The following is a 25,311-nucleotide window of genomic DNA, read 5'->3' as shown; positions in this document are numbered from 1 at the left end:
ATTTAAAACTAGTAAATTTCCTTCCGTGTGAGAGGAAGTAATGGTCACTTCTGCAATTGCAGCTAGCAGAAGTTTCTAAAAAAAAAAAAAAAAAAAAATAATAAAGTTTTTTTTGAAAATTGGCACTAAGCCAAAAAGTTTTTAGTTCTTTATCTGATCATAGCATGCAAGTGGTATCTGATATGCCATCTCTACTGACAGCCATACCATCCGATGTTACCCACTTTACAGTGATTGGTTTAAGTAGTGTGTTTTTTTTAAGCGTCCTATTGGACGAGGAGACACAGCCATCTTTGTTTCTTATTTTTCAGTCAAGGTAACTTACCTGGTGTAGAAATGCCTTAGGGCCAAGCAGACAATTCAATTGTCCGCTCTATAGTTCTCCAGACCATGCAAGAGGGGATGGACACCTGCTCATGGTTCAGTCCCGCTACAATATGTATATGACATATGTAGTCACTCTGTGGAGGCCAGTCAGAGCGAGTGAGTTTATTGAAATGTACATGTATGTGGACACAAAGTGTCACAGGAATTATGACAGCGGTGTCAGGAAAGTGTTGTTCACCTTGGTTTTGTTCTCACAGAGAGTGATAGTAGAGTCAGTCACATAAGAGCTGCTGCTCTAGTGGGTCTTGCCAGCCCACAGTGGGTCTTGCCCGCCCACAGGATCATTGCTTGTTATGGATCCGGACTACTCCTATCTATAATAACATTTTGAGACAAACCACAGGTCCAGAAATGTCACCAGAAATGTTAAATGCGTTTATATATCTGAAAACTGCTATGGTTGTAGCGCCTGCACTGGGCCTCCCAAATCATGGAAAAATGTTTTGTGTTTATGCAAGGGACAATTGTAAGACCATGACAGGTGTACTTGCCCAGGAGTATGGTGGTAAACTTTGCCCTATAAGTTTTTATCCAAAGATGGTCGCAGTCCAGGCCTAAAGGCATGCCTGAAGTGACTCTGAACATAGCACATAGCATCTTGTGAGATGGTAATAGGGATGGCCACATCATTTGCCCTAGGTAGGCCCCAGTTTTAAATGGGCTACTGGTAATAAACGTTATGTTACACCACAACATGCTACAGAACAGGTTTTAAGGACTTGGGTGATGTTTTAGAAAAAGTTGAGAACGGCCTTTTTCTAAAAGAGGGGAGATCTTGTATCCCCGCAGCTAGCGCCCCACTGTTTATTGCCTAGTATTATGGAATAGGACACAGGGGGTGGGAAAGAACATATAAACATATACGGCCAAACATGAGCATCTCCAATACCCATCAACCCCATTCACACATCTACAAATAGGTTTTTACATATAGGCCCAAAGCAGGGAAGAAATAAGAGTTCCTTTTAGTCAATAGTAGATGGATTCAGCAGATGATATGGGCCAAGAACCGCATGACTGCCTAGAAACTATTGAAAGTGTCACTTCACCCCGTGCAGACATGATGAAAGAGCTCATCACCAACCTTCTTCAGGCTATGTTGTTACCCTCAGAGTTAGCTATCATTCACTGTAGGGCACATACCAGAGGTACTGATGACATCTCCAAGGGCAACGCACTAGCAGACAAAATAGCAAAAGCAGCCGCACAACAGTTACCTTTAGGAGCCCTAAAACAAATGCCTGTCCTAACCCCCATCCTCCCCGATGATGCCCAGTTGATCACAGATCTACAAGCCTCAGCCACTGCTGAGGAATTGGAGGACTGGGGTTATCCTGTCTTGCAAAAGAATCCTATAACAGGATTAATTTGCAAAGAGGGGAAACCATGTATACCCCGTAATAGTGCTCCTATTTGCATTGCCCAGAATTCAGGTACAGTGGAAAGGATAAATAAGACAATCAAAGACGAGTTGAGAAAAAGTAAATTGGAATTTTGAATCAAGTGGAACGAAAAAGTTGCTCGCACCTTTCTTTTCTTTTCACAGGTATCAACCCATCACTTGAGGGAAGGAGATGAAGTAGCATCACAAGACCAAGGCTGGATTTCGTTTTGGACCAAAAGACAAAGGTAGTCGCAGTGACCAGAATCGCTGTCCTTGTGGAGAACCAACAAGCCTGGATCCATGCTACTCGAGTGAAATTGGTAAAGGAGGCTCCACCCCCAGAAGCAAGTCCAGATCCAGACCCAAGAGAGGTACTAACGGGGGCGGACGGCCCTGACCTTGAACAGGAAGGTCCAGAAGCAAGAGAGGTACTAACGGGAGTGGACGACTCTGACCTCGAACAGGATAGTCAAGAAAAGGGGGTTTTTCAGAGGCAGGCGGCCCTGACCCTGTAGAAAAATGACATTCCCAATAGCACCAGATTCTGGAAAACTTTGGCTACTTATAGGACTCGTATCATTTTCAGTCTTCTCTGTAGTATGGGTTACCACTAACTGTATTTATCATCCAGAAGACCTGGTAGGGCTACAGGCCATTTGCGGAGCTTCCAACACCCCAACACAGAGTAATGCACATAACAGACAAAAGAGAGATGAAAGCTCAAAAAGTCTTACAGATAAAATGTCATTGTTGCAATTTAAATATGCCTATGCCCAGAAGTCCGGATATGAAAAATGTTGGATATGTAGTAAACTCCATCCTAGCACAGCTAGAATCCCCCTAGTAGCGATACCTTTAAACTTCACCCCTTTTCTAAATGGTACACCTCCTGTTGTCCTCACCAATGTCACGAGAACACTCTCAAATGATACCCTCACTTTCCAAATTATTGGTAGAAGTCATTCCCCAGACTGGTGTTTTAGGTTGGGAAACTCCACCAAGGGAGCTGAAGTGTGCCGGCAAACTAAGATTAATTTCTCAATGACCTCGATGGACAGCTCCTTCTGGCACACCTCAGAACCAGCCCTAAACGCCACTCTGATGAACTTTCTTAACTCCAGTTCCACTTCCTCTTCCCCAGTAGGACGGTTGTTGTCAAATTTAGCTTGGTCTAGTTATTCTGACCAAATAATGGCAATATTTCACAAACGTCCCCTAGCCTTGGGAAACAGTACTTATATTTGTTGTGGAAAGATTTGTCACCCTTGGATCCCTATTGTACCCCAAGGGTGGTGTTACCTCGCATCTCTAGTTCCCATCATGGGTGTAGTGGGAGACAACAAAGGAGGACATCTCCTCGAAGCTAGTATGCATCCTAGGTATCCCCTCAAACACCGCAATAAAAGAGAATTATTCCTTGAAAAGGATATGGTATGGGCCTGGTTCCCCTCATGGACCGGATGGGGAATAGACATGATGAAAAGGTTGAATAATTACTCTAAAATTCTCGATGACATCCTAGATAAGAACTCAGGAGACATTACCAAATTAAATATAGAAGTGAGGGCAATTAAGAAACAACTTGAGCTCCATGACCTAGCCATAGAAAGTATGAGTGCTGCTCTTACTGGGTTATGTGAAGTTACGGAGGGTTATGAATGCTGCACATGGATACACAACACTTCTGTTGAGATCCCTGATTATTATGATATTATTGCACAACACAGGAAGGAAGTAGATAAGCTGCAACAGGAAGCCAGGAATATTGCTAAGACATGGAGTCCTTTTAGTAATGTAGAGTTTGGAGTCGGAGGAATATTTTCCTGGTTGAAAAATATTGCTATGACCGTTATCATGGTCCTGCTCTTTTTGCTTTTTCTATTTGCATGCTTCAAGCTGGTAATGTGTATTATTGCTAGAGCTTCCAGGCCAAAGGTGAAGAATATTTCAATGCTATCCCACCAAATTGCAGGCTGCAAGAAACCCCCAACTAACAGCCCTAATGAATATACTAAGTATGTCAAGAGTCACAAACAAAAGGGAAAGAGTAACCTTACTATCTAGGGAGTGACACAGGGTTTTTTTTCTGGGAAAATCAATTGGGAAGATTATTGATTTTAAGAGGGGATTGTGGGAGATGGGGAGGTATCAATTTTATTTGCCCTCCATTTTGTATGTTCCCACTCCATTTTCTATGTATCTTAGTTATACAAGCTTTGCAAATGTGTACGTGTTACAGTTATGGCAAGTTTCTGTTTGTGGTTTTTGATGAAATCATGTCAGGCGTTTCTAGCAATAAGCTATATGCCCTATATGGTATTAAGTGTACTCGCTTATTTCCCGAAATGACGCTTGGTTTCCTTAAACTGTTTAACCAATAAGAACGTAACAAGTATCCTATACTTATGCTATATGCCCTTACTCTTTACTATATAAACCACAACGAGCCTATAATAAACTGAGAGCTTGGTTTCACTATACATCTGTCTCCGTCTGTGTAACTTCCAGAAACCAGCCTCCCAGGCCTGCAAGACACAAAACGAGCAAAGAAGTTATAGATAGTCCGGGACTATCATCGGGACCAGGGGTTCCAGACACTAACAGGAGCAATGCATTTGTTTTCATCAATGCCATTAGCTTTTAGTCTCTAAGCAGTATATGTCCTCCCCCAAGGCCACACTAACACACTAACAAACTTGGAGACCTTTTCTGAAGGAAACATGGAGTCTGCCCACTGTCTTTGGTTCTGCAATGCTGACTTTTACTGATCTGGACTTCTGGCCACAGTTTCCAGCCTGGGGTCTGGTGCATTTCTGTGCACAGATTCAGGTGTGATTGAGGTCCAAATATTTGCCTGAATTTGCACCTGAACCAGGCTCAAAAACATACAGGACCCTTTTGCAAACCGCATTGCAGCTGCCCCGGACATGTGTGAACAAGTAAAAACTGAATCCAATTTGCACATATGTGAATCCGGCCTAACTGATCTCAAAACCTATTCTCGGACAGCGAATCCCAACTCATGGTTTTCGTCAAGTCACAATAACAGCCAGGCATTTAGAAGGGCAATGGTGGCCCAGTTATGCCCTTATACAAGTAAGGTTGGAAGTAAACATTTTCAAAAGGCAATATGGGGCCACCATTGCCCTGCTAGTTACCTGGCTGTTATTCTAACTTGAGAAGAACAGCAGTTTTGGGGGTCGCCTTCCAGGAACAAGTTTGTAGATCAATAAAGTCTGAAGTCCAGGTCAGTAAATGTCAGCATGATGTCCGGTCAACTAGAATTTGCAGAACCCCAAAGGCCAATCTTGTCTGTTCCTGAATTGATCAATTTTGCGGTCTGGAGACAGGAGTTTGATTCAATGGCTCAGCTGTCTCTGGAATGAATTTCCAAGCTCTGTAGGGCCCAGACAATTGGCTGCCTTGTCCTTGCTCCATATTGGTACACAACTGTTGTCCGATTACTGCACCGTTAGAACGTTCATGTTGCTGATACACAGCACCTAGACATTTATCACTTCATCTCACAGAGGCCATTGTATTTCAGAAGAATTGGTCCCAAGCTACAGTATCCCATCTATCAGGATTCAGGAGGGAAAACCGGCTCTGCGAGTTGCTACTCTCCATGTTGGCACATACACACCTTTCATGATAAGGGATAGTCTGACATGGATCCTTGCAAGTGATCGATCAGATGAACAGGTGTCTTAGAATGACCAGTACAGAATACAGGGTCAGTTGTTGAAAGATTCCAGGAGTGCAATAAATCTTTGTAATCAAGGGGGGAATCCTGCGCTAAATGATGATACAGATAGAAACTATATTTAGCAGCTAGAACACTGGACCTATAGAAATCCAAACAATAATGTAAATCAAATAGTGCAGCGCTTAAAAAATAACTTAGATAAGTAAGTTATAAAAAATCATAAGTGCAGTGCAATCAAACAAAGACCAACATGTATAAAGTCCATAAAAGATCATGAATCCCAGGTATCGATCAAATGTGGAGAATGAGAGAGTCCAAAAACAGAGGGTGAAGTCCCAAGATATGGTGAGCAGAAAGGAAAACAACCGTGATGAATGGATAAAGTGGCTGCTTACCAAACGGAATGGGCCCCCAACTTAATGGACAGGCCACTCAGGCTTGGGAAAAAACACTCAGGATAGACTCCTTCCTCCACATGTGTAAACCAGGATCACCTCCAGATACTCCTTAGATCTCCCAGATATCACACAGAGTCATAAATGACTCTCCTCCGTGATCTCTCTGGTGACTTCTAGAATCTTCTTTGTATTTCTCTATTCTCTCAGGGAGGGAGGTGGAGGCAAATGTGATGGTCATATGGTCTCCAGACTTCACAGGAGGAAAACTCTAGATCTCCTCTGCCACCAGATCCTGCAGTGTCTCCCTCTACGTTCTATGGAACGTCCTCTGTGTCCTCTGTCTACGTTCCATAGAACGTAGAGGGAGACACTGCAGGATCTGGTGGCAGAGGAGATCTAGAGTTTTCCTCCTGTGAAGTCTGGAGACCATATGACCATCACATTGCCTCCACCTCCCTCCCTGAGAGAATAGAGAAATACAAAGAAGATTCTAGAAGTCACCAGAGAGATCACGGAGGAGAGTCATTTATGACTCTGTGTGATATCTGGGAGATCTAAGGAGTATCTGGAGGTGATCCTGGTTTACACATGTGGAGGAAGGAGTCTATCCTGAGTGTTTTTTCCCAAGCCTGAGTGGCCTGTCCATTAAGTTGGGGGCCCATTCCGTTTGGTAAGCAGCCACTTTATCCATTCATCACGGTTGTTTTCCTTTCTGCTCACCATATCTTGGGACTTCACCCTCTGTTTTTGGACTCTCTCATTCTCCACATTTGATCGATACCTGGGATTCATGATCTTTTATGGACTTTACACATGTTGGTCTTTGTTTGATTGCACTGCACTTATGATTTTTTATAACTTATGTAAGTTATTTTTTTAGCGCTGCACTATTTGATTTACATGCAATAAATCTTTGATTTTGGGGTTCTGATTTTTACCAATTAAAGGGAAACTCCTATTTTTAAAGGTGTGCGCACTCAAAGCAACTTTTGAGGTCACTTACACATTTGACGACTATTTCCATCAACTGTACACCTCCCGCTTTGGTTGCCTTTTTGGGAATTCGATGCCCCAACCCCATCTCCTTGAATTGTTGGGCCTATAATAAACTCTTTGTAACACTCTAAAAAAGGGACTGCACCTAATTTCTTCCACCCGACAAAAGGTCAAGGATTCCAACCCAAGTTTTGAGATGCTAACCCATGAGCTGCCTGGGGGTCCCCAACTGCTTCCCATGGGTAAAGGGGAGGCTACAATAGGATTTATGAAGTACGGAACAAATGTACAAAAATGTGTTATTTTGATGAAATCTATAATTTTTTTTAACAATTGTTGAAAATGCATTTGAGCCACCGCCAATATTAACACATTTTCAAGTATACTAGGATGTCTTATGTCTTGGCATGTACTCCAGGGGGTATACCTACCCTAGATTGGGAACCAGTGAGGTGAATGAGTCTTCATCCCTCGGCTGTCTGAGGCTCTGAAGGACCACTGCATTAGCCATATGGTCAATGAGATATATATATATATAAAACCCACACACATTCACAAATGCTTTCCTGCTCACATCATATAGAGTCTTTGCCCTTTCTATCCATCTGCAACACTGATATACACAGCGGGAAGATTTCATGTAACAGATCCTCCTGCCAGGTAACCTATTCCATCCGTAATATAACTCGCGAGCTTGATACTGACACCGCTCGCTGGGAAAGGTGATGTACCATGGCCGGAAGGTGTATGCAAAGCGAATCCTAGGAGATTAGCCACAGGAGATAGCAAGGGACAAAAAAGCTATTCTGTCACACAAAAGCAAAATCAGGTTTCACAGAGCAAATGTAAAAAAGAAAAATCACATACATTTGCTGAGTAACCAGCAGTTAAAACCTATTTTCAGACTCCTTAAATTAAGTCAATTGTGGATATGAAGGTATCAGTCATGGAGATCATGGTGGATAGCTTGGAGGAGACACATTTACTGCATAGATAAAACATCATATCTACATGCCACACCGCTGACAAATTCCTAGAATGTTGTGTATGTCAAAATACTAAAAGGTTCAGAGTTACAGTAAAAGTTAACATAACTAGTGGATAGGCCAATGTCTCTTCCTCGTGACTGTTTGATGGCCACAAACGCCCAGCTCATTAGACAGTAATTAGACCTCTGAAAGATAAATTAAGCACTTTAGAAGAGGCTGAGATCATCCACACTCCCTTTTCTCCCATAACTACAAAACACTCCCTGTCTAGGTCTGGAGTCACTGGGTAAGTTAACACAGAAATGTTTTTCACTCCATTTCACTCTTTTGCATTTGCGCGCTATTATTTTTTAATATACATGTCTTTTGGTTCATAGCTGCAGCAGCTTTAGAAATACATGGGTATGCTCCCCCAAATTTTTTGCCTGTTTATTATGTATTCGGTCTGACCAGACTATCGAGGTTGAGCAACCCTCCCCACACACACCTGTACTCAATCAGTGTCCACCATCAAGTGGATATAGGAGGAGTCCCCTGTAGTGCATTTGCACATCCTTCCCAGCAAGGAGTATTATCTCCAAGGGTTAGAAAGGCTGGATTCATCTCTTTTTCATGGATAGTGTAGGACCCACTGATAATGGGGTACTTTGACGCAGTGGGCTTGAGCACGATATGGCCATATGGTGGGACCAAACCCCCATTTTTATTTATGGATTGTCTTCAGATTTGGTAGTTATTTCTTTTGCATTTGCGCGCTATTCTTTTTTAATATTATGGGAATAGGCCTATTTGTTACATCCAATACAAAAAAATATAGTCATATATAATTTTATTTCAGATTATAGTCAAAATGTATAATTATGCACCATCAATGCTAGTCTCCTCCTATTTATCATATTGGCACCTGTGCCCCGCCATTTTTGAAAAAGGTCATTAGCGATTTCTTCTTTGTCAGCCCACCACTGCCATTAGTGCCTCATCTCAAGTACACTCTTGAGAGAAAGGAAAATGATTTGTAAGGATTATCTATAGGCTGGAATTCTTAACGACCACACCACCAAAATAATTGCAGGTAAAAGCAAAGGGGAATCAGGTCTCAGGGAACACCTTCTAAGTACTATACCCACAGCTCAGTGCACATTAGCAACTTGGTCAAAAGGGAAAAAACGTCCCTTAGGCCCCTTTCACATAGGACGTCTGATGGGGTCCACCTGTCCGAGTTTCAGACGGACCCTTCATTTTCTTCTGTGGGAAGTCGGATGTAAATGGACTTGTGTCCGTTTACACCCGGCTGCCTCCAATCTAATCTGGCAAAAAACAAAAAAAAAAAAAAAAAGGTAAGGGGGGATCCATTCTGCCTTCATCTGGCCAGATCCAAGGGCAGTTGGGTGAAAAAACAGACAGCATCAGACTGCCCATAGAGGACAGCAGGCTGTGTCCGTGTGTGCTTTGCATAAGTGGAGTGGACACTGACCTGTCATCTGGCAGTCAGTGGTAATTTTGTCGACAAAAATATTTTTTTCCATCGACTAAATTAACACTATTTTAGTCGAATAAAATACGACTAAAGCTAAAAATGGCATATTACTCAAATTTAAATGTATACTTTATGGTCAACTAAAATCTAATAGGTTTAGTTAAATTGTAATGCATTATTTAGGCATTTTTTTTGAATTTCCAAACTCATTGTAAACCCGTAGGGTAAAAAAAAAAAAAGGGGGGGGGGGGACATTTATGGTATTTAGGTTTAAACATGCAATACAGACACAGATTTACCCTTTGCGATATACAGCTTATAAATCACACAATGGCTAAATCTGTGTCTGTAGTGCAGGTTCAAACCATAATACCAAATTTTATGCTTTTAGAATTTTACTCCAGGAGTATATGAGTTTGGAAATTTTTGTGGAGCAAAACCGAATTCAACTTGCGTGAAAGGGGCCTTAATTGATGGCCAATGGGAAAAACGTCCCCGTTAAAGATAACTGAAAAGATTACCGGTGTAAGTGGTAACTTACCCTAGAGGTAAAAAAATTATCAGAAGAACCCCTAGCAACCTCTGGAGGAACCCTCGAGGTTCTTTAGAGTCACTTGAGGGACACCTTAGAGCCTGCTGGAGCTGGTGACATCACATCAAAGATGGTGGCACCCAGAAGCAGTCTTGGACTTTTGGATTTTCTACACAAGTCTTTTACAGTTAACATGCAGAAAATAAAAGAAATGCCCATACAAACGTATGAGAAGATTGGTTAAGCAACAGAGTATCTTCAAACAAGTGCAGGCTGTATAACAAAAGCCACAACGTACCTCTCAGCTTTGGTACTTAAAAACTGGCAGTACTCTATACAGAGGCCTACACAAGACGTGGCACATGCAGCCCTACCTCTGGGCTCTGTGACAATCTGGGATTTGCCAGGAATTACAATTACAGGCAGCTCATATTTACACTAATCCATCTCATTTAAAGGACTAATAAAGCAAAATGACAGCCTGCTTTATGTCAAGGACCTACTAATAGAACTATGTTGATAACTATGCGTAACCTTAGTATGGCTTTGTTGCGTTCTTGTCCAATTTGAAAATATGCAGATTCGTCCAAAATTGTAGAGATTCTTACAATTCATGATTTATAGTTGCCTGGATCCTTGGCCTGCTCACCTCCCCATACCTTGCACTAAACTGACAATTAAAGTTGCTGATTCTTTACATTTGATCCTCATATTTCTGAGTATTTTCTATGTGCTTTACTTTTGAATCCTATAAGAGCCTTCAATCAGCCTGCTCTTTGCCTGAAATGGCTTGGACACCGGAAAAGAGAGCCAACTACAGACTAGATCACCCATTCTAAACCTTTTTAACATGAAGGAACCCATGAAATAACTTTCCGGGCTCAGGGGAACCCCTGCTCAGGGCTGCTGTTAGATAGCACAGGGCCCTGTACAGCCTACCTGGCATGGCCCCCCTCGCCTCCAAAAATAAATTAAATTTTCGTTAAAATACCATGGCTGCAATGCTATGCTTCACAGTCATGGCAGAAATGATACCCCCAATAATCAAGACCCATCCAAGTGAAGAGAACTGCGCTAATGTGAGGTTAAAGCAGGCGGTAGGGTTACTACTTGTCCAGGATTCACCCGGACAGTCCGGGTTTTGATTTGTGTATCCGGGTTTCAGACTCCCTGAAACCTAGACACACTATTCATTAATGGACTGTGGCTCCCCAAATAACCAAGTACCACAAGCGCCGAGTGCATAGGGGTGCGCACGGGCCCCATTCCCATACACGGACAGGAGAAGAGAAGAGAAGGGAGAGGGCTTGATCTACTCCATCTCCTCCCACCCCTACCCCTCTGTCTGCCCACCCACACACTCCAGTCCCCGATGTTCTCTGCCTAAGAAAAGGGATATGTGGGCTAGAAATTTGAAGGCCAGCAGCCGGGAGATTTACTATGGATGAAAGGTGCCAATGCCTGAGCCTCCATCCTTGAGTGAGCTCAACATCCAAATGTCGGACTGTAGTCTCCCCCCTCCTTCCGAGCAAGTGAGTATACTAAGGTAAGAGGGACTCAGGTGTAAGGGGTGCCCTGTGGACTCTGTTGTAAGGGGGGGGGGGCTTTGGGAATTCTAATTTAAGGGGGAATGCTGAAAACTCTGATGGAAGTGGGAGGTTTGGTGAGCAGAAACCTTCCTACAGCAAAGTCCACAGCGTTCCCCCTTACAAACTTATTTGCCATGCGTCACTAAAAAGTGTTCGGGTTTGGCTTGAGGAAAAGGTGGCAACCCTAGCAGGTGGTGGAGGCAGCAATATGCCTATCAAAACACTCTGAAGAGCAATCCAAATTCTGAATGCTCTTAGAAAGCAAACCACATTTGCACAAGTCCTTCATTTTTTTTTAATAATTCTTTTAGAATTTTAAAAAGGTTTAAATATTCTTTTACATTTTACTACGCTTCAGTGATGAATGGACACTGGAGCAATCAGTACAGATTGCTCACTGTGTTCATTCAGGAAATAAATACACATAGCGGGGCCCTACAGCAGGTGGAAGGGGGTGCAAATCCTATAACCGATCCCACAGTAGCGCAGTAAGTGGGTGAAGGAGGAGGAAAAGCAGGAAGTGCTGCAGGGGGAATCCAAAAGAGTGGCCAGTGTCAGTTATAAGGTCGCACAGCCAGCCCTCTTGCTCGGCAGGTGTTTGGGGGACAGGACCCCTTTTGAATTGATGAGAGCCGGGCCCAGTACAGGAAGGCTGGCTGTACTGCCTTATCAGAGGCCCTGCCCTGGCTGATAAATGACCGTAGCTATAACTTATGGTACAATAGTAGGATGGTCACTGGGAAGAATGCTACTTACTTTTGTGGTCATTGAGCAGAATTCCCCCCTTGGAGATAGAGGGAAAAAAAAAAAAAAAAATCATTGGTGTCAGTGAGATTTGAGAGGCAGAAGTTGTTCAAAGGAACCCCTAGCAACCTCTGCAGGATCCCTAGGCATCCATGAAACCCTGCTTGAGAAAGCTGGACTAGATGGCAGTAAAGGTATAGTCTAGAACACAGGTGTCAAACACAAGGCCCGCAGGCCGAATGCGGCCCCCCAGGCCATTTCATGTGGCCCTCGCACCTCTCCTGCAGCTGCGGCACCCCCCTTGTCTCAGTAGTCGACAGCAGAGAGGACAGAACTCCTTTGCCAGATCCTGCACTCCTCTGTGCAGCTGTAGAAAGGCTCGTCTTTGCCCCCCCCAGGACATGGGGTGCTCTGAACATCTAATCCTACAGATATAACCGGCCCTTTGAGGGCAACCCTAATGCTGATGCAGCCCGCAATGAAATGGAGTTTGACACCCCTGGTCTAGAACTATAAGTGAATTTTTAAAGGAGTTGTAAAGGCAGAAGGTTTTTATCTTAATGCATTCTATATATTAAGAAAAAAAAAAACCTTCTATGGGTAGCAGCCTCCCCAGCACCCCCTAATAATTACCTGAACGCCCTCTCTATCCAGTGATGTCCATGAGTCCCTCGGCCATCTGGGACTCTTCCTCCCAAATGGCAGAGATACAGCAGTGGCACCATTGGCTCCAGCTGCTATCAAAGTAGGTGCACCAATCAGGGGAGAGAGGAGGCGGGGCTGAACGGCAGCTCCTTGTCTGAATGGACACACGGAGCTGCAGCTCGGCTGCCCCCATAGAAAGCTGCTAAGCCCTGGTTCACACTGAGGCGACCTGGTCGCCTCACAGGTCGCCTCCCATAGGGAAGCTGCGGACCCGTTCTAATAGGAGCGACACAAGTCGCTCCGACTTAGAAAAAGGGTCCGGAGCTTCTTTGGGGCAACCAGGAGGCGACCGCCATAGACTTCAATGTTATGAAGTCCGTGGCGGCCGCTCCGAGGTCGCGGCGCGCTGCTCGCACCGTGACCTCGGAGGTCGCGGTGCGAAGTAGCGTCGCCCCGATGTGAACGGGGCCTAAGAGGTGGATCCAGGCTGCTCTGTGCCAAACCAGCTGCACAGAGGAGGTAAGTAGAACATATTTATATGAAAAAACAAAACAAACAAGACTTTACAAATCACTTTAAGCAATCATGTCATAAACAGGTAGGCTCATGTTCTAGGTGCATACATGTTTGGTTTGTGGAGTAGAGCCCCAACATCCTCTGGGGGGGAGGGACAGAGATCAACTTAAAGGATAAGTTCACCTTCCTTTAAAAAATTATTAAATTTAATAATAATAATAATATGTGCATTTACTATTCGGGCAGGCAGTTTCTGATAGAAAGAATCAATGAACTACCACAGCGCTCAACAGTGCCGTGAAAGTTCATTTAGAACTACAAGCCGACAGCCGCAAAGCCTGCGGGTACTTGTAGTTCATTCATTTACAGAACTCTGTGTGTGAATAATGCGGTCGTGTGGGTGGAGCCCCCCACAGCCACGCTATTTTCAAAAAAGTGACAGCTGGTATGGGGAACTTCTCCCTGTACCGCTGTCTCACAGAGGTCTCGGATCACCAAGCCGCTGCAGGAGCGGGAACATGTTGTTATCGAAGGGGAACTTAATCCTTTAAAATGACCAACCATTCCCCAAGAACAATCACCCAGGGTGCACTTCTGTTACCCACAGGCATTTTATTTAGATTAAGTTTCCCTCATCTCATGTGTACGAGTATCGTAGGGTGCATCGCCTAACAAACATTTATCTTTTGCATTTTGGGGGAGGGGGGGGGGGGTGTGAAGAGTTGGAACCTTTAACTGTTGTGTGTCCTCACTGGGAAGATGACTCTCCATTTGGCCGGATGACCATCAGAACAGAAGGTCACAGGAAATTCGAAATGTTACAGTTGTCGCCAGAGCGGGAGGTGATGGGAAAGCTCAGAAACGGGGACAAGTGTTCCAGTGACAACCAAGAGGGAGGTTTCCTTCACTTCCTGTTGAGTCAGAGAGGAAGACAAATCTGCCCAATGAGATTCAGACTAGAGTAGCCGCTGTGTGCCCAGAGGGCCCAGCCCAAGGGGTATTGTGTCTGGAATCAGAGCTTCAACACATCCCTGATCTCATCTACAACATATGTCTTTTTTTTTTTTTATTGGCTGCTGATGCGTTGCATGGTGGGATTCTGCCAGGGAGCCAAAGGGTGTATAGCCAGTGCTGTATCTTGGCCTAGGCCAACAAGGCCCAGGCCTAGGGCGGCACTTTGCAGGGGGGCAGCAAAAAAAAAAAAAAAAACAGCCTCCTCCTGGTTCCCGCATGAAAAGGGTCTCCGCCGCCTTGCGCTACACTTTTAATATAGCGCCAGTCTTATGCGGTGAATTGGGCCAGAGGGCAGAGCCCAGGAGGCAAATTGGTCTGGCACCCCCATAAAGCGGTCAGTGAAGAGGCTGCATTGGGCAGTAATGAGGCGGCACTGATAAGGCTGCACAGATGGGCACTGATGATGCTGAACGTATGGGAACTGATGAGGCTATGCTGATGGGCACTGATAGACTTGTGGTCTGCGGTCCACAGATGACAGGGTGGGTCGTAAACAGTAAAGGGCATGGCCTTTACAGGAAGGGGTGGGTCATATGTAAATTAGGGGGTGCACAAGTTTAGTCAGGCCTAGGGCCGCACAAAACCCAAATACACCACTGTGTATAGCGGAAGGTGAACAGGTATGCACAGGTATGTGGAGAGGTCATTAGGAAAGTAACCCATAGGCTGGTCCAAAATAAGCCATGCCAGAGCAAGTGCAGACATACTTGAAGAAAAGATTGATCCCGAGGGAGCCAAGGTGATTTCCTCAACATTTTCCATTGTTCCCTATGGTGAAGGTTGTATCTGGAGGGGAATGAAAGGGTCATTAACATGTATGCCCAGTCACTGAGATCTGAGCATGTTTATACCACATCTGTTCTACAGAAGGATTGTATTCTGATTGCTACCTTATATCTGTGGGTACATTACCTGAAAAGGACATTGAGTCCCGGTTCACACATATGCGATGACAGACATTGCATGTGATTTGGAGCGCACTGCTCTGAAAACACATGCGATGTCTGTGCGATGCAAAGTCAGCCATACAATTCGCATTGCATTCGGACACAACTCACACAGGACCCGTGTTCACATCTATGCAATCCAATTCATGTCCGAACTCTGACAGTTCGCACTGCGATATGCGAACTGATCTGGGGGTGTTGTTAACTTTGTATTAACACCCCCAGCAATTCGCATATGGCAGTGTGAACTGCCTGCGAGTTGAATGCGATGCAGGAACCCGCAGTGGATTCGCAGGGTTTCCGCATCGCATACATGTGAACTGTCACCAAGCCCTCGTTCACACTGAACACTGCTTTGAAATCGTGCGACTTCACCTGAACTCACGCGATTTCAAACCCACATTTCAGTGCAACTTCAAGGGAGACTTGAAAGACATCTGTCCGAGTTCATACACAGAGGTCTATTGAAGTCACCAAAAGTAGTGCAGGAACTACATTTGGAAACTAGTGCATTGGAAACTAGTGCAGTGCCACAAAGTCAGCGTCGCACAGATTGAGACGGTGCCATTGCCAGGCAACAGGCTGTGATTTGACCTGTCAAATCGGGCCGACGTGAACGGGAGCCAAGGGCCGGTTCACAGCACAAAAACACACCCCTGATTCATTCCGGATGCATGTTTTTAATGCGTTTTAGCACAGTCCAATTCAGGAAAAATGCAGCATGTTCTACTTTTTCTGAAACTGGTATGCCCTAGAACTGACCGCACCTATCAAATCGCACCAATGTGAACGGGGGCTAAGGGCGGGTTTACAGCACAAAAAGTCACTTCAGATCCTTTCCAAGTGCGTTTCTGCAAGTACATTCCAGTGCACAAAAAAATGCAGCATGTTCGACTTCTTTCTGGAACGCACTGGAACTGACCGCATTGGTGTGAACTATGCCATTGGAAACCATATAACATACTATCCATGCCTTTGTGATGCAGAAAAAAAAAAAAAAAAACGCACTGGACTGCATGTGGTGTGAACTTGCCGTAAACTCTAGGAGGAAAAAAAAAAAAAATCCTATTTAAGTTTGTATTCTTAACTCAAACAAGGACCTTCTATAACTTTCAGCCTTCTCCAAATTCCCTTTTTCTTGGTGATGTGATCCAACTTCCTGTTAAGAGAGTAGCGACGTTCATGGTCCCGTTCATGGTCCCACTGGATGTAGGAATGTAGCCACCTTCTCTTGCTCACTCCCAAGATGGACTAGGAACTCTGGAATTTGTAGTATGCATAGAGTAGCATGCATGCACTGCTAGTTCTCACCCAACAGGGTTGAGGGGGGAAAAGGAGAGGTTCGGAAGTTCACAAAAGGACATTACAAGCATGCAGAAAAGCACAGGAAGGAAAGATTTCATTAACCACTTGCCGACCGCCGCAAGTACTTTTACTGCGGCAGTCTGGCGCTCCTGGGCAAACCGACGTAGTACTACGTCGCTCGCCCAGAAGCCTGTAGGGGGCAAGCGCGCCGCCGGAGGCGCGCTCCCGCCCCCGCTTGTTCCCTGACATCCCCACGCGAGTGTTCCACTCGCGATCTCCCACTGGAAAGGGAGAAAGGCAGACGGCTAATGTAAACACAGCCGTCTGTCATTCTCTCTGATGTAACTGCAGAGATTACAGGATCCTGCGTCTCTGTGGTTACATCAAAAGCCACGCCCCCCCCCCCACAGTAAGAATCACGCCCCTAGGGATACATTTAACCCACTGATCACCAATAAAGTTAACCCCTTCCCTGCCAGTGTCATTTTTACAGTAACAGTGCATATTTATAGCACTGATTACTGTAGTAATGTCACTGGTATTCCCAAAAGTGTCAGTTAAGGGTCCGATCTGTCCGCCGCAGATCGCCGCCATTACTCGTTAAAAAAATTCAAAATTGTTGCTCTTTCTTTGTTTATAGCGCAAAAAAAAAAAGTGGCACAGGTGATCAAATACAACCAAAAGAAAGCTTTGTTTGCGGGAAAAAAAAAAAAAGGACGTCAATTTCATTTGGGTACAGCGTCGCACGACCGCGCAATTGTCCGTTAAAGTCACGCAGTGCGGAATCGCAAAATAGGCCCTGGTCTTTGAGTAGCCAAATCCTCCGGGGCTTAAGTGGTTTAAAGAAAAAAAAAAAAAAAAAAAAAAAAAAAGAAATAGGACTTTTCACACTGACGCAATTTGAAAAGTCGTGTGACTTCCAAGCAAATTCAGGGAATGCCCGGGTAATCTTCCTGTAATGTCAGATCCAAATCACAATTAATAGCAGGATCCAACTTGGAGGAGACTTCCATTAACCACTTACGGACCGCGCACCGTGTATTTATGTCGATACTTTGATGTTTAATACCGGGGTTATGGCAGCAGATAGCGGCCATAACCCCGTACCCCCGTATTTTTTTTTTTAAACAGCGGGCGATCCTCTTTCACATAAGGATGGTCCCAGTGGCGGATTCACTGCGGGATCACCCTTATGAGCGGCGGGAGAGGTGCCCCCCCGCAGCTTCCCAGTCGTTTTTCCAGCTTACCTGCCCCTCTGGTATCGGGGAAGACAATCCGGTCCGCTCTCCTCACAGGCAGGAAGTCAAGTGAGGGCAAGATGGGCCTCACTCGACTCTATGGCCTTGGAGGACCAGAGTAACGTCAAACATTGTTTCCTAGCAATGAATATAAAGAGCACATTTTTAGCATAGATGTGAGACGTGAGGTCTTTCTGACCCCAGATCTCACAATAAAGAGGTCCTGTCATTCCTTGTAATAGGAATAAAAATGATCAAAATTTTTTTTTTTTTTGTTTTTTAAAAACTAAAAAAAAAAAAAAATAGATAAAATAGAAAAAAAAATATTAAAGCGCCCTGTCCCCGTTTGCTCGCGTGCAGAAGCGAACGCATACGCAAGTTCCAGATATGTAAATGGTGTTCAAACCACACGTCAGGCATCGCCGCGATTGTTAGAGCCAGAGCAATAATTTGACCCCCATACCTCCTCTGAAACTCTAAGCTGGTAATCTGTAAAAAAGTTTAAAGTGTCACCTATGGAGATTTTTAGGCACCATTCCACGAGCGTGCACAATTTTGAAGCATGACATGTTGGGTATCTATTTACTTGGCGTAACATTATCTTCCACAATATAGAAAAGAATTGGGCTAACCTTACTGTTTTCTTATTTCTGAATTCAAAAAAAGTGAATTTTTTCCCCAAAAAATTGTGTTTCTAAAACCGCTGCACAAATACGGTGTGAATGGGGGTTCTAAGTAATTTTCAAGCAAATAAAACTGATTTTAACTTGTAAACAAGTGTCAGAAATAGGCCCATAGACTTTTAAGTGGTTAAAGTCTATGGGCACAAGTCGCCTTGAAGTAGCACAGGACTTTTCTATTCGGAGCGACTTCAGTAGTGTTAATTAACCTCTTATGGACCGCCCACCGTGTATTTACATCGGTACTTTGACGTTAAATACCAGGGTTATGCCAGCAGATAGCTGCCATAACCCCAGTATTTTTATAAACGGCAGGCGGTCCGCGTTACCATAAGGGTGGTTCCAGCGGCGTGTTCGCCACGGGATCACCCTTATGGGTGGCGGGAGAGGTGCCCCTCCCGCCGCTTCCCAGTCATTTTCCCCGCTTACCGGACCCAACGATGCGATGTCCCCTGAGGCAGGAAGTGGAGTGGTGGCAAGATGGCTCTCACTCGACTCTATGGCCTTGGAGGACCGAGGCGACATCATACGTCGCTTCCTAGCAACGGATTTAAAGAGCCCATTTTTTTCCCCATCTTTTTTTTTTTTTTTTTTTTAGTGTAGATGGGAGATCTTTTTGACCCCAGATCTCACATTAAAGAGGATCTGTCATGCTTATTTCTATTACAAGGGATGTTTACATTCCTTGTAATAAGAATAAAAGTAATCAAAAACATTTTTATTTTTAGAAAAAGGAGTAAAAAAAAAAAAATAAATAAATAAAAAAAAATAAAAAAATAGGAAAAAAAAAGTGCCCTGTCCCCCGTTAGCTCGCATGCAGAAGCGAACACATTTGCAAGTCGCGCCCACATATGTAAACAGTGTTCAAACCACACATGTGAGGTATCACCGCGATCGTTAAAACGAGAGCAATAATTTGAGCCCTAGACCTCCTCTAACTCTAAACTGGTAACCTGTAGAAATTTTTGAATGTGTCGCCTATGGGGATTTTTAAGTATCAATGGTTGTCCCCATTCCTCGAGCGTGCGCAATTTTGAAGCATGACATTTTGGGTATCTATTTACTCGGCGTAACATTATCTTTCACATTATAGAAAAAAAAAATTGGGCTAACTTTACTGGTTTTCTTATTATAAAAAAAAAAAAAAATAAAAAAAAAACAGTGGTTAAGACCGATCTCACTGACTAACATGGGATTTCACATGTCACGCGACTTGTTGTCTCAAAAGTCGGATCCCAAGTCGCAGCAGTGTCATCCGAGCCCAAGAACGTGTAAGTGATGATTTTAGAGAATAAGAATGTGGTTTAGCTTAAAATCGCCGCCTATTGCTGGCAACAGCTGTTTCCCAATCAGTGTGACGCCAACTTTGCAGCACCGCACTGATTTTCAAAAGTAGTTCCTGCACTATTTTTGGCAACTTCGGGGGCGATTTCAATACACATTTGTGCATGAACCCGCACAGATATTTAAAAATCGCCCCCCAAAGTCAGACTGAATAAGTCAGCTAAACTGGCACACTTTCAAACCCATGTTCAGGGTGAACGGCTCTTAGTTCCCGTTCACATCGGGGCGATTTGACATGCGATTTATCATGTCAAATTGCATGCCAAATCACAGCCTTTTGCTGGCAACGGCACTGTCCCAATCGGTGCGACGCCGACTTTGCAGCGCCGCACCGATTTCCAAAAGTAGTTCCTGCACTTTTGGCAACTTCAAATAGACACCTGTGCATGAACAGACACAGATCGCCCCCGAACTCGCACAGAAATGCAGGTTTGAAATCGTGCGAGTTCAGCCGATTTCAAACCCGCCTCCAATGTAAACGATGGCTAATGCTGGCCATACACTATACGGAAAAAAAAAAAAATTGACGAAATTTTATTGTTTCGAACGTTCGGCCGATTTTCTGATAGTGGATGATGATCGATATTCTGTTTTAAGTTTTCACCCCAAAAATTTGATGGAAAATTTGTAAATCTTTTTATTGAATGAACAAAGTTTGTAAGGTTAGTGGCTTTCTTGCACGGGAAAAATCGTTAGATTTTTCATGCGCAGGTGCAAGACCCGGAAGTAAATAACTTTGTGATAACCTAACATACAGACACAATGATCTTTGGTCTACACAAGGCCAAATACACATTCGGCTAGCAGGACACATAGTACGTTTGATCTGTCCAGAACGAGCGTACGATACACCAAGCGGGCATACACGGAAGGGACGTTGAGAGCTCAATTTTATTTAGTCATTTCCTTTCTAATGTGACCAAATTGAATGTTTAAGTCAATTGAACATTTATTTTTCGAAATTTGGTCGCTACATAATGGTAGTATCTTTAGCCCTTCCGAAAAAAAAAAAATTTTGGAATGGTCTGATTTTTCATATAGTGTATGGCCAGCTTTAGTGTCATTTTTCTTTTCCTATAACAGGTTCACTTTAGATATCTGAAGCTCTGCAGAGGACCTTTTACACCTACATCATTTTTTATTGCAGTTATTAATAGAATTTAGAACTACGCCAACTGGGATTTAGATTACAAAAAGTACAAAGCAAAAATCAATATTGGAAAATCCGTTCAGGAAGCCATCTGCAGGTGTATGAGCGTTAGTATAGATCATATCTGGGGATGATTATCAATGCAAGCGATCAGACTGGAAATAAAGTCAAACTAGCAGTGCGGAGACAAGGTCATCTAGAGCCCAGGGCGAACATGCCAAATTGTGCCCCACCTCCAAGAAATTTGAGTATGCAGCAGCAAAAATTTCCCCTGCTCCAAAAAAAAAAAAAAAAAAAAAAGTAATATATATATATATAGTTATTAAGCACTAATCTTTATGCTCTCCCCCAAGCATAAATCACCATTCCTCCCAGTACGAATCCACCCCCCTGCTGAAATCCCCCCGCCTGGCACAAATCTTTTCCCAGTTCAAATCATCTCTCCCCCCCTCAAAAAGAAATTCCCTCACCTAGCACAAATTCTGTACCCCTTAACTTTTCCCTCCGAACACAAACCCTCTCACCCCCCCCCCCACTCCTAATCCCCCTCCTAGCACAAGTAACCCCAATAATCTCTTTTAGCATGAGCCCCCCCAAACAAAAAAAATAAATAATAATAATAATAATAATAATTCTCCCTCCTAACACAAATCCTCTACCCCTTAAAATTTCCCCTCTGAACACAAATCCACCCCCCCCCCACCTGGCACAAATCTTTGCCCCCATCCACCCAGTTCAAATCACCCCCCCCCCATCAAAAAAATTCCCTCACCTAGCACAAATCCTCTACCCCTTAAATTTCCCCTCCGAACACAAACCCTCTCCCCCCACTCCAAATCCCCACTCCTAGCACAAGTAACCCCAATAATATCTACTAGCATAAGTCCCCCCCGCCCCCCCAAAAAAAAAAAAAAAAAAAAAGTTACCCCTAGCACAAATCCTCTACCCCTTAAATTATTCCTCTGAACACAAATCCTCACCTCCCCACCTGGCGCAAATCTTTCCCCCCCCCCCCATCCCCCCCAGTTCAAATCCTATCTCTCCCCCCCTCCCCCTCAAAAAATAAAAATTCCCTCACCTAGCACAAATCCTCTACCCCTTAAATTCCCCCTCCGAACAGAAATCCTCTCCTAATCCCCCCTCCCAGCACAGGTAACTACAGTCATCTCTAGTAGCATAAATCCTCCCCCCCCCCCCCCCCAAAAAAAAAAAGGAAAACACGCCTGATCTCACCACAAATTACCTTTTCTAGCACAAATCCCCCCTCCTAGCTCACATCCTCTTCCCCCATACAACCCCCCCCCCTCCCCACAACACAAATCCACCCAAAGCAGCACACTTCCCCAAGTTTCTCTTCTGAGAACAATTCATAACCCCCCCAACACAAATTCCCTCTCATCAATCTCCTGGTGGTGCCACCCCCATCTCACATGATACCACAGTGCCCAAGGGCAGCCGCCCCTCCTGCCCACCCATTGTCCCGGCCCTGCAAACTAGGGCAGTGAATGGTCGGTGAAGGGTCTGCCAACAGCTTCTAATCATTTGTTGAGGTTCCAATGGTCAGGGGGACAGAAGAACCCGACATTGAATTGTGACCAATTACAAAAACACCCAATTGAATATTTTTTTTTTTTTTTAACAACCACAGACCTTTACTTCCACATACAACCAATCTATCCCCCCCCCACAATCTAACAACAGGTGTGGCCTGGAAAGTTCTGGATACATCCATATGGGTAGAGAGCGAAGTCTCTGAAAGATTAATGACTTTACAGCCAATAAAACGATTCTCTGGACCGATCAGAGTACAAAAAGAGAAATGATTCCATGCTGGGACAAAGGGCACCGTGCTGTGCGCCCGTCCTGTAGGACAAACATCTCATTGTAGGCCTCCAGGACCACGAGAGCCCACCAGAGTGACCTTGCTGATTGTTTGCCTGGGGAGCCAGGGGTCAGCTTTCGCCATAACCTAAACTCAACTCAACGTTCCCACGTAGGGAAACCTTTGAGCAGCCGGAATGTCAGGTGTACCTGGTCAGTCCAGGTGGGTTCAAAGTGGATTTACCTGTACTGTGATCATTCCAGGACTAGTCTAGATCCATAGACGGCAGGCTCTGGACGGAGGGTGTTCCTGGTTCCAGGTGGAGAAGCGTCCCTGTGGATGTGGAGAGAGGAGTGTGCTTGGAAAGTGTTGCACCTGCTGAGTTTTCTCCGTCAGGGGGAGGGGAGCCAGTATCAGGCTGGGTGTGACATACAGGTTTCACATAGCTCACTCTACAGTGCCAAGGCCACTTATTGACAATTCAAATCAGCCTGGGTGGAGGGAGGAGGCCATGGGCGCTCCTCTGATAACCATCACAGCTCATCCACCTGGAACCAAACCAGGATGTCATTGTCTGAAATAAAAACTGTCTGCGCTGCCCACAGAAATGAATTTGATTCTACCTGCGCTGGAAAAGGACAAATAGAGAATTATGGTGGCTGCACTTTCCAGGCAAGTTCAATCAGCTTTTAGACATCAACCACAATGAATCCACTTCACGCAAAGTCGCACAATTTCAAAGTTGCATGTCAGTGTGACGTGGAAGACATCTGTGCGACTTCACATACAGGTGTCCATGCAAGTCGCACCTGAACTTGCAATAAGCCCCCGTACACAGTGGGTGCGGCCTTGAAATAATGTGATTTCACCTGAAATCGCACTATTTCAAAGCCACACCTCATGCGACTTTAAGCTCATGCGGCTTTAGCCAAAGATATCTATTAAAGTCACACCCAAAATCGCCAAAAATACTTTTTCAAATCGATGCGGCACCGAAAAGTCGCTGCCCCATCACTTTGAACACTACCATTGCCGGAAATAGGATGCCACGGTTCCATTAGGAAGTAATGGCATCACAAACACGCCCCATGTTTTGCAGCGATTTGTAATCATGGGCGGAATCGTGCGATCAGGTGTGAACGGAGCCTAAAAGACTTAGGGCTCTTTCACACAGGCGGACCGTTCAGATCCGCCTGTCCGTTTTTTTGGCGGATCTGAACGGTCCCCCCATGCATCCCTATGGGGCATCGGATGTCAGCGGAGACATGTCCGCTGACATCCGATCCGTCAAATCTGGACGAATGGAAACCCTATTTTCAATCCGTCCAGTGGATCGGATGGGATTGGATGAGAACGGACCGACGGTCCGTTCCCATCCGATTTCCCCCATAGAGATGCATGGGGACCTGACAGCTGTGTCTCCACACACAGTGCGGAGACACAGCTGTCATCCTCCTGCTCAGCGGGGGATCGCCAGATCGATCCCCCGCTGAGAAAAACGGACTCCGTCCGACGGACGGAGTGTGTGAAAGGGGCCTTAATCTGAACAAAAAGAAACTGACTGACAATTGAATTCCACTGACCAATCAAAATTGAGATCGATTTTTTTTTTGGGGGGGGGGGGGTTTCCATATGTATGTCCAACTATCATATAGTAATGATCATGCTGTAACTTCATCTTGGCATGAGTTCCTGGTCCATGACATGGTAACTACTGAAGCCGGAGGGTTGGCATTACAGCCATACTAATGGATCAGCAATGGCAGCCACTGTATATCTATATTACTTTAACTGGACCAGTAAGGAGTGATAGTAAGCTGTTTCCCATAGCAGCCAATCATTTTTCAAAGGAAACGAGATGCACGTTGGTTGCTATGGAAACTCCCATAACTACTTCAATACCTGCCAAGCTGCCGAGCCTCGGATCACACTAGATGTAGTGCGAATTCACAGCGAATTTGCAACAAATCCGCACTGCATCAAAATCGCAAACCCATACATGCGACCTGATTGTGGGGTGAATGTTAAGTTAACGACACCCTTGAAATCGGTTTGCAAAATGCAGTGCGATTTGCAGAATCAGATTGCATGGTTGTGAACACCCATGCGATCCAATTCTGGTGCGGACAAAAAAAGGTCCTGCACCAGTTTGTGCAAATTACATGCGGTGTCCCGCATCGCAGCACTGTGAACCCTGCCTTATACACATGTATAGAGCCCCCCCCCAACCCTCCGTACGCCCCATCCGTAGGCAGGAGCTGGTGTCCACCTTCAGCATACCACACACATTACAATCTGATTGTACAATCTCCTTTTAGGCTCCATTCACACTTGTGCGATTTGGCATGTGACTTTGGACATCACACCCCATTATTTTTAATGGGACCCATTCAAACCAGTGCGACTGAAAAGGTGCCTGCACTGCTTTGATTTATAGAATGTAAAGTT

The 25,311-nt window shown here is 44.6% G+C and overlaps 1 protein-coding gene across 1 annotated transcript; it reads left to right on the top strand.

Annotated features, from left to right (window-relative positions):
* Positions 1 to 2,290: 2,290 nt before the first annotated feature.
* Positions 2,291 to 3,835, top strand: LOC309560577 (uncharacterized protein; the record flags this gene model as incomplete). The annotated part of the gene is made up of 1 exon (XM_082264201.1): positions 2,291 to 3,835. One exon carries the CDS (start codon positions 2,291 to 2,293, stop codon positions 3,833 to 3,835), a length of 1,545 nt encoding a protein of 514 aa, XP_082120327.1.
* Positions 3,836 to 25,311: the final 21,476 nt, after the last annotated feature.

Source organism: Pelophylax lessonae (assembly GCF_965119305.1).
Source record: "Pelophylax lessonae genome assembly, chromosome: 7".
Classification (NCBI taxonomy): Eukaryota; Metazoa; Chordata; class Amphibia; order Anura; family Ranidae; genus Pelophylax; species Pelophylax lessonae.
The sequence above is the reverse complement of the archived record's forward strand: the minus strand, read 5'-3'. Positions and strand labels throughout refer to the sequence as shown.